Consider the following 9,961-nt stretch of genomic DNA (forward strand, 5'->3'; position numbering starts at 1 on the left):
GGAGGAACGTGTTAGAAGGGGTGGGGCAGTACACATGGAACTACAGTATATATACAAGCAATTAGTTATTATTTTAAACATTGTAAACCCAACTTTACAGCCTATGGCAATGGTGTACTGGTTCCCTTGTGATTACAATACAAATATATATGCTTTTCTAGTTTGGATTTGTAGTGAAGACATCTTTAGGTTTATGAATAACCGAGGTGAGGAGCACCATAGTTCGATTAAGAATAAGATAGAAAAACTCAACTGACCTAGCAGTACTTTTTGGTGCAGTAACCATTTGGGGGGGGTTATTGTATCCAATGTTTAAGACCACAAATAGCAATAACTGTAGCGACCCTGTGTATCTAAACGCATGCTTTTGTGACACAGTCGAAGCCACGCAGGGCTACCGGCCTACACTACGACCAAACCCGGCTGCAGACAATGATCAGCTAGGGGGAAATCAGATTTTCAACATTTTGATACCATATTTATAATTATATTAAATATATGCAACGAATTTTCAATTCAATATCATGGTTTGCGTTTTCAACATCACAATAAATAGAATATGTAAATCTCAACAAACAGTAAATACATGCCTCACTACCTTGTAGACCTACCCAATAACAAAGGCTTGACAATCTCCAAATGTCATTAAACTTTTTGGTGTTTTGTAACAGATGTCTCTTTCCATTCATCAAATGGCCGCTTCATAGTTTGGATTGTTTGATTAATTGATTGAATTTATTTGTCAGATAATATCAAAATGTGGTTGTGTCTCTTATTAAACTCCTTTGAATGCAGTTTGCTATAATGACCAGCAGGTGCCGCTTTAGAATAGATATTTTGAAACGTTAGGCACCAGATTGAGTTCTTTACTTCGATATTCGAACTCTGGTGTTCCACCAATACAGTTCCCCAGGTCATCTCGTAGCTACAGTACGCTACTTCGGAGCTATTTTTTCTTATAGCAAGCGGACGGTAAATAATCATAATTTAACATTTTATGGACTAGATGCGATAGTCAGCAGCATTGAATTTACCTAACCATAATTTATTTGAAATAAATAAGCAAATAATATGTTTTTTCAACAGTAGTTTACTGTAAACTTAAGCTGACAGTTATGTTTTCTATTATGCTATGTATTAATAATGTAATCTCCCATAATTAAAAAATTAACATAAACACATGTTTTTGAAACTGCAATAGGCTGACTGTTATGCATTTTAATAATGTTATTACATTATAGTCCAATACTCACTTATGAACTGTTGATCCGTGTGCCCAGATAGATATGTCTGCCCTTGCATCCTTATTGTAAATTATTCTGTCAAATTGCTACAACAATGAAGCGAACGTAACCCAAAGGCTTATCGTCATACTATTTTTCATCATACTTCTCTCTGTTTTGACTACTAACAGGTGTCAGATATGCAGTACTGCAGCACGCGTGGCGGTGTCCAGGGTTGGGACTTTCAGGATGTTTTGTTATCGGGATATGCGCCAGACGGGGGGATGTTCATGCCTGAGACCCTCCCCACCCTGACCCCTGATACCCTGAGGTCCTGGAGCTCTCTGTCCTACCCCCAGCTAGTGACGGAGGTCTGCTCCCTGTTCATCCCTACAGAGTTGATCCCTCGAGCAGACCTGGAAGGTGAGACCTGGAGGGTTTGGGTAGCTGAGTGACACGTTGATGGATTGATTGATGGTTGAAAAATATGCTACAGTTAGGTGTAAAGTGAAGAGGTTTTAACACGTGTTTTTTTTTCACATCTGGGTGTATATCAAAATGAAGCAATTCTGTTCATGTCCCTTCCTCACCGCTTTTCCTTCACTCTCTCTTTTGCGTGATCCTTCTGCCCATCTCACTCTCTCAATCTCACTCAATCTCACTCTTTCACACCCCTCTCCGCTCTCTCTCTCTCTCTCTCCCTCCCTTGCCCCAGGCCTGGTGAGTGCGGCCCTGTCTGGGTTCGCCGTGCCAGGGGTGGTGAGCTTGGCCAGGCTGAAGGGTGGGCTGTGTGTGCTGGAACTCTTCCACGGTGAGACCCTGGCCTTCAAGGACCTGGCCATGACCTGCACCGTGCGCTTCCTCGACTACTTCCTGCGCAAGGAAAGCCGGCGCGCCATCGTATTAGTGGGTGAGAAAGGGCACTTTGGGCAGCATTTGGAGTGTTTACATGTTTAGTTACATGCTAGGTCTATTATGTTTATGTATATTATATCTTACGTGTCTTAATAGTGTCCTCCTATCCTCTTCCCTCTTCCACGCTGCGGCCTAGGCACATCTGGGGACACGGGTGGTTCAGCCATCCAAAGTGCGAAAGGCCTTCGTGGGGTAGACGTGGTAGTGGTGTACCCCCGGGGCCGCATAACTCTTGTGCAGGAGAAACAGATGATCACCTGCCTGGAGGACAACATCCATGTGTTTGCAGGTTAGAGAGAGGGCCAGATAGTATGAGGGAGCAATATTCTAAAGTGTTTTCCTCTCCTTGCCCCCTTCTTTGATAGTGAGAGATGATGGCCATATCATGGGAAAATATAGGAGTTTTAGCCTTCAGTAATAATGATCTTACCTTAACCTGTGATAAGATGGTATCATTGGTATGATAACACAACCCAAATTATTCTCCCCTGCACCACTAGCGGATGGCAGTTCTGATGACATCGACGTGCCCATCCGTCGACTGTTTTCAGACCAGGAGCTGGTGAAACAACACAGCCTGATGAGTCTCAACTCAGTCAACTGGTCTCGTGTCATGGTGCAGCTGGCACACTTCCTTTATGCCTACCTGCATGTGAGCGGGCTGGAGCAGGCAGAAACGGGGGCACCCCTACCCACCTTGGAGATGGTAGTGCCCACAGGGGGGGCGGGGAATATCGCCGGTGAGAAGTTTTACAATGACACAGTGTTTCTACTACTTTTTCCCATTTGTGCCCCTTTTTGTATATATTTTTTTGATTAGAGATATATTTATATTTCTTCCCTACTTTTTTGCTCAAAGTGGAAAGGAAACTAAGCCGTTTGAGACTATTGGAACATAGCTCATGTTTTTCTCTGGTGTTCCTTAATCTCTCCTCTCTTTATTCTTTGTCTGTCTCTCTGTCCCCTCTCTCAGCCGGCTGCATTGTGAAGCAGATGGGGATACCGCTGTGCCTCGTTGCCATGACGAACGCTAATGACATAGTGCACAGGACTGTGCAGAGTGGGGACTTTTCCATGGCAACCAATGTCACGCAGACCATGGCCCCGGCTATAGACATTCAGGTGCTGTCCGTGATGGCTCGTCACTTTGTTTAAGGTTTAAGAAGTGTGTGTGTGTACTGTGGCTAACAGTGTGCTCTCACCCCAGGACCCCTATAACATGGAGCGTGTGTTCTGGCTGCTGTCTGGTAGAGATGGAGCCTTGGTAAAGGGCATGATGGAGGAGTTTCAGCACTCTCACAGACACACTCTGCCTGAAGCTCTCCACAAACAGGTCAGATGCATGAATACATCATTTCCATGTTCTTGTAGAAAGATAAGTGCCCAGTACCATTGGTTGTTTAATGTTCTCGCTCAAATCACCACACATACTTATCCCCCCCCCTTGACATCTCAGTCAACCAGACAGGTCCTACAGGCCTTAGTTATGTCGCAGCTGGACAGCTGGACACACATACTTATTCAAGGGTTTTTCTTTATTTTTACTATTTTCTACATTGTAGAATAATAGTGAAGACATTAAAACTATAAAATAACACAAATGTCATCATTTAGTAACCAAAAAAGTGTAAATCGAATCAAAATGTATTAGATATTGTAGATTATCAAAGTAGCCACCCTTTGCTTGATGACAGTTTTGCACACACTTGGCATTCTCCCAACCAGCTTCACCTGGAATGCTTTTCCAACAGTCTTGAAGGAGTTCCCACATATGCTGAGCACTTGTTGGCTGATTTTCCTTCACCCATCTCAATTGGGTTGAGGTTAGGTGATTGTGGAGGCCAGGTCATCTGATGCAGCACTCCATCACTCTCCTTCTTGGTCAGATAGCCCTTACACAGCCTGGAGGTGTGTTGGGTCATTGTCTTGTTGAAAAATAAATGATGGTCCCACTAAGCGCAAACCAGATGGGATGGTGTATCGCTGCAGAATGCTGTGGTAGATATGCTGGTTAAGTGTGCCTGGAATTTTAAATAAATTCCTGACAGTGTCACCAGCAAAGCACCATCACACCTCCTCCTCCATGCTTCACGGTGGGAACCACACATGCAGAGATCATCCTTTCACCTACTCTGCGTCTCACAAAGACACTGCGGTTAGAACCAAAAATCTCAAATTTGGAACCATCAGACCAAAAAACAGATTTCCACCGGTCTAATGTACATTGCTCGTGTTTCTTGGCCAAATCAAGTATTTTCTTCTTACTGGTGTCCTTTAGTAGTTGTTTCTTTGCATCAATTTGACCATGAAGGCCTGATTCATGCAGTCTCCTCTGAACAGTTGATGTTGAGATGTGTTTGTTACTTGAATTCTGTTAAACATTTATTTGGGCTGCAATTTCTGAGGCTGGTAACTCTAATGAACTTATCCTCTGCTGCAGAGGTAACTCTGGGTCTTGCTTTCCTGTGGCGGTCCTCATGAGAGACAGTTTCATCATAGCGCTTGATGGTTTTTGCGACTGCACTTGCAGAAACTTTCAATGTTCTTAAAATTTTCCGGATTGACTGACTTTCATGTCTTAATGTAATGATGGACTGTCATTTCTCTTTGCTTATTTGAGCTGTTCTTGCCATAATATGGACTTGGTCTTTTACCAAAGAGGGCTATCTTCTGTACACTACCCCTACCTTGTCACAACACAACTGATTAGCTCAAACGCATTAAGGAAAGAAATTCCACAAGTTAACTTTTAAGAAGGCACACCTGTTAATTGAAATGTATTCCAGGTGACTACCTCATGAAGCTGGTTGAGAGAATGCCAAGAGTGTGCAAAGCTGTCATCAAGGCAAAGGATGGCTACTTTGAAGAATCTCAAATATAAAATATATTTTGATTTGTTTAACACTTTTTTGGTTACAACATGATTCCATATGTGTTATTTCATAGTTTTTATGTCTTCACTATTATTCTACAGTGCATAAAATAGTAAAAAATAAATAAAACCCTTGAATGAGTAGGTACGTCCCAACTTTTGACTGGTACTGTACATGGAGGGCGAATGCCAGTAACACGCATGTCAATATCTCCTGGCTCAAAGTTGAGGAGAGATTGACTGCATCACTATTGGTCTTTGTACCAGGTGTTGAAGGTACCGAACTGTCTGTTCAAGCGGTTGGCACACAGTTCGGACACTCATTGGTACCACACAAGACATGGAACCAGAGGTCTCTTCACAGTCCCCAGGTCCAAAACAGACACTGGGAAACACACAATATTAAATAGAGCCATGACTACATAGAACTCTCTGCCACCCCAGGTAACTCAAACTAGCAATAAAATCTGATTAAAAAAAACAGATAAAAGAACACCTTACGGCACGACGGGGACTGGGAAGAGAAAAACAGACATTTTTATGTATTTCTTGTATTGTATTTTGCATTGATATGTGATGTGTAGTTGTCTCGCCTGGCTATCTTAAGATGAATGCACTAGCAGTGGGTCGCTCTGGATAGGAACATATGCAAAATGACTAAATTGTGATGTAATTGTAGTGCTATGTACACTGAGTTTACAAAATATTAAGGACACCTGCTCTTTCCATGGCAAAGACTGACCAGGCCAATTCAGGTGAAAGCTATGATCCCTTATTGATGTCACTTGTTAAATCCACTTCAGTCAGTGTAGATAAAGGGGAGGAGACAGGTTAAAGATGGATTTTTAAGCATTGAGACAATTGACACATGGATTGTGTACGTGTGCCATTCAGAGGGTGAATGGGCAAGACAAAATATTTAAGTGCCTTTTTACGGGGTATGGTAGTAGGTGCCAGGTGCACCGGTTTGTGTCAAGAACTACAATGCTGCTGGGTTTTTCATGCTCAACAGTTTCCTGTGTGTATCAAGAATGGTCCACCATCCAGAGGACATCCCGCCAACTTTTATAATTATGTATTTTATATTTAACCTATATTTAACTTGACACAACTGTGGAAAGCATTGGAGTCAACATGGGCCAGCATCCCTGTGGAACACTTTTAACACCTTGTAGAGTCCATTCCCCGACGAATTGATGCTGTTCTGAGGGCAAAGGGGGGTGCAACTCACTATTAGGAAGGTGTTTTTAATGTTTTGTACACTTGGTGTGTATTATGTATTTTATTTGTTGTTGTGATTTGTGTTTGGACCCCAGGAAGAGTAGCCGCTGCCTCGGCAGCAGCTAATTGGGGATCCTAATAAATACTACTAATACTACTCTCCTGCCCTCCTCTCTCTGTCTCCAGTTGTCTCAGGTCCTCACAGCAGGTGCAGTAAGAGATGAGGGGATAGTGGAGACCATGCAGAGATGCTGGAAGGAGAACCAGTATCTACTATGTCCCCACACTGCAGTGGCTGTGTGGCATCACTACCACTGTCCCCCCACTGCAGGGGTCAACAGGTAAGAGACACAGACACACACACACCCTTTTAGTATTTTACTAAATAAACACATTTCTTAGTTGCAGGCTCAATCATTTACATTATGCATCCCATGGCTGCATACCGAATACCGCCGTCTAGCTCACAATTTTAAACCCATTCCCCTGTCTAGGTGTTGCATAGCAACAGCTTCTCCGGCCAAGTTCCAGGCGGCGGTGCAGAAGGCAGGGCTGACCCTTGACATCCCTGAGGCAGTGCGGGCTCTGGACAAGATGTCCACTCGCTACCTGGCCCTGGAGCGGGGCCAGGACTGGGGCAAGGACTGGGAGGGCAGGCTGAAGCAACACATCCAGGCTATAGGCTCAGCCAGGCAACGTGGAGTGGCCTACTATTCAACTGTAGAGTGTAACTAGTTTTTTAAGAAATTAGGCTTATGGATGCACACTGATAATTCAGATGGAACTGTTAATAGGCATTTGCCATAGATTATCAGAAATAACGAACACTTATTAACCAATGAGGTTGTTTTATAAAGTGGATAATAGACCACTTACTGCTAATACCAGCAATAATATGCCCACAGATAGATGTTTTATTTACTGTCTTGAAGAAATCAGTTTTATATGATCAGATATTGTTACAGTATAAGAAGATTGTTTATTGTATACGTTTGATCAGAATCCAGATCAAATGGTGTAATTGTCAAATGGTGTGTTTTGCAATCGAACCTCTGCACAATTTATTGCCTGACCATAAATGCTGACAATAAAAGTTGCAGAGGCAATCATGTGTGCAGGAGTAATTAAAGTAAATGCTTAGAACGGAGCTATGATTAGGTTTTTATTCCCATCACTACATGTAAGAGAGACAGTGTGGTGGTGGGCATGATGCCCGTCAATATTGCCTTAAGAAATTGCCTGTGTACCATAGGCTTTAGCATTCACTTCAGAAGACATAGGACCGTAGGTTTATATGGGCCACATGGGTTTCTCTCACAAGCTGTCGGTTTGTATCTTTAGATAAGACCTTTTATAGCCAGAACTCCTGATCTATTGTACTGTCAGGCAGCTGAGAGGGACTTTGGTCTCATAAAGATGATGTCAGAGGTTGTATGACTCAGCTCTGTTCCTGCATCGTAAGGTAAGACACATATACAGTACACACATAAACACAAAAACGTATCCATAACGTTTATATATTTCAGCAGCATCTCATGGTGAGTTTTAGTGTGTGTGTTTTGGTGTTGGAAATACTTGAGACCCGAGTTGACTTGAAACATGCAACAGTGACTAACCAGACAGTTAGGTTTTTGTACTGTAAGCTTCATTTGTCTCATAGAGCACAAGCCATTACACAAGCAGTTACAAGCAAAAACTCATATTTTACATCTATATCTATCTGCTGTAGAAAATGTATGTACATACTGCAGGTATTCCTCTGACATTGAAACATGCAACAGATTTTTTTTACACTGTCCTTCAACTCAGGACTGTCCCTGAAAACGCCTAGAGGCTGTTTTATTGGTGGACTCTGTGGGGAGGGGTGTGGCTAATCATGTGCAGTAGCTTCATCAGCAGATCGTGGTCATGGCTACTGCTCTCTGATTGGCTTATGTATTCGGCAGCTTCGTCCTCAAAACAGGATTGGTCAATACTACAACCCTCTAAAAGAGAAAGGGTACAAATAGACAATCTGTCACACAACTGTAACCTACAATATCAAACTGAATCCAGGTGAACTCACAAGCAATACATTTCATTAGTATAGTACTACCATTGATGGTGGCCAATGGCTATATGACACCACATTTCTTCCTGAACTCTTAATAAGTGATCTTGGAACAAGTAGCTAGCTAGCTGACAATGAGAATGCATTCAATACCACGAGACCTTGGCACATGCTATTAACAATTAAATAGTCTATTGAAATTGCCATAACCAGCAATAAATAGAAAAACAAACCCTACTGCATGCAAGGCTCATTGCTATTTTACAAATCATTCAGTGTGCATAGAAACAGTTTCTTTACAGGAACACAGCAGGGTAGTCTTGATCTTACCCACGTCACAGCAGATCCCTGGCGCAGCACAGCGTCGCTCTTCAGAGCCACACACTCTTCCTCCGGCCTCACAGGGAGAAGGCAGGTAGTTCTCCTCCACACAACTAGCTGCCTCTGGGGAGCCCACGTAGCAGCCCATCCCCTCCCCACAGCAGATACTGGGGCCAAAGCAGCGGCCCCTGTTGCCCGGGCCACATGACATGCACTGGAAAGATAATAGGAAACAGAAAGTTATAGTTACATTGTTATTATAGATAAAAGTGATATATTTATAGAAAAGGGAAGTGGTTTAAAGCTTTGTGGTTTAACGAAAACAAATGTACAATACAATATACAATATTGACATACAATAACCTTTAATTTAACTTTGCAATCCCAACCCTTCGAAGGTGAGGCAAGCCTCTATGGCAGGCAACCACCAATCTAACTCTATAACAGACACACAGTTACAATAAACAGTAACAAAGTGTAACTGCTGAGAATGACTGGGTACCTTTCTGGATGGGAAGTCTAGTGCTGATCTCTTGCCTCCTATGGGGCAGTTTGAGATGTAGCAGGCAGTGCACACAGATAGCAGGAACAGCAGACAGAGGGCAGACACTGGGGCGACAGACATTGCCACTGAGAATGAAGGAAAAATAGATTTAAGTTTGTCTAAAGTGGATGCGTCTTGGCTCAGGATAAATATAATATAGTAAGATTAATCATAGTCTATTTTTGCAATATTTTTTGCAAATGTCTGTTACAAAAATATTTCCTGCAGTTATGTTTTTTAAGATAAAATCGATTTAAAAGATTGTCAGAGAAAATACATACTGTTTGAGACACAAATTGACACACTCACTGTGTTGAAGATGAGGCTTTGGTAATGATCTGCAAATTTGTCAATGGTTGATCGTCTTCGTTTATAGTCCTTGCCATGAAAAGGTACCTTTTATACCTCTTGCTCTTTCTCTTAGGCTGTGACAGGGCCTCAAAACCACCAATTAAGTCCAATCAAGCCATTATTACACTGGTATTAATTACGTGACCTGATTAGTAGTGGGGAATGGACATTGAGATGGACAAGAAAAGGGCATATCAGTCGTGACCATGCATAAGAGGTATGGGTGGTCTGGTTAGTCATACCTTGCCCTCAAACACTAAAATGAGTTCAGCTTTCCACAGTTCTACGCTACATTCTTAAACATGATTGTATGAACAACAACGGTAGGGGGGGGGGGTGTTAAGGGTAAGACAGGAGCTATGACTTCAGAGTTGTTTGTGTGTGTGTGTGTGTGTGTGTGCGCATACGTGCGTGAGAGAGAGATAGAGGGACATATTTGAGTGTGCGTGCGTGCGTGCGTGAGT

The 9,961-nt window shown here is 42.6% G+C and overlaps 2 protein-coding genes across 2 annotated transcripts; one reads left to right on the top strand and one right to left on the bottom strand.

Annotated features, from left to right (window-relative positions):
- Positions 1 to 861: 861 nt before the first annotated feature.
- Positions 862 to 7,378, top strand: thnsl2 (threonine synthase-like 2). Its single transcript, XM_014132913.2, has 9 exons — positions 862 to 972; positions 1,415 to 1,646; positions 1,939 to 2,133; positions 2,275 to 2,427; positions 2,639 to 2,878; positions 3,112 to 3,260; positions 3,346 to 3,471; positions 6,418 to 6,572; positions 6,726 to 7,378. Exons 2-9 carry the CDS (start codon positions 1,424 to 1,426, stop codon positions 6,964 to 6,966), a joined length of 1,482 nt encoding a protein of 493 aa, XP_013988388.1. The 5' UTR covers positions 862 to 972; positions 1,415 to 1,423; the 3' UTR covers positions 6,967 to 7,378.
- A 2-nt stretch (positions 7,379 to 7,380) lies between these two features.
- oxt (oxytocin) lies at positions 7,381 to 9,547 on the bottom strand. Its single transcript, XM_014132952.2, has 4 exons — positions 9,456 to 9,547; positions 9,105 to 9,232; positions 8,612 to 8,816; positions 7,381 to 8,216 (listed from the first exon to the last, which is right to left on the bottom strand). Coding segments are annotated over exons 1-4 (480 nt in total). The 5' UTR covers positions 9,457 to 9,547; the 3' UTR covers positions 7,381 to 8,070.
- Positions 9,548 to 9,961: the final 414 nt, after the last annotated feature.

This window comes from Salmo salar, chromosome ssa01 (genome assembly GCF_905237065.1).
Source record: "Salmo salar chromosome ssa01, Ssal_v3.1, whole genome shotgun sequence".
In the NCBI taxonomy this organism is placed as follows: Eukaryota; Metazoa; Chordata; class Actinopteri; order Salmoniformes; family Salmonidae; genus Salmo; species Salmo salar.

What these genes read in the sequence shown, in the direction of transcription:
- thnsl2 (XM_014132913.2), top strand. Translation starts at nt 1,424, where the DNA reads ATGCAGTACTGCAGCACGCGTGGCGGTGTCCAGGGTTGGGACTTTCAG. An exon ending in CAACATCCATGTGTTTGCAG is followed by an intron (nt 2,428 to 2,638) that starts GTTAGAGAGAGG and finishes CTGCACCACTAG; the next exon opens with CGGATGGCAGTTCTGATGAC. An exon ending in CCCACTGCAGGGGTCAACAG is followed by an intron (nt 6,573 to 6,725) that starts GTAAGAGACACA and finishes TCCCCTGTCTAG; the next exon opens with GTGTTGCATAGCAACAGCTT.
- oxt (XM_014132952.2), bottom strand. An exon ending in TAGACTTCCCATCCAGAAAG is followed by an intron (nt 8,817 to 9,104) that starts GTACCCAGTCAT and finishes TTATCTTTCCAG; the next exon opens with TGCATGTCATGTGGCCCGGG. An exon ending in AGGGATCTGCTGTGACGTGG is followed by an intron (nt 8,217 to 8,611) that starts GTAAGATCAAGA and finishes TTTCTCTTTTAG; the next exon opens with AGGGTTGTAGTATTGACCAA.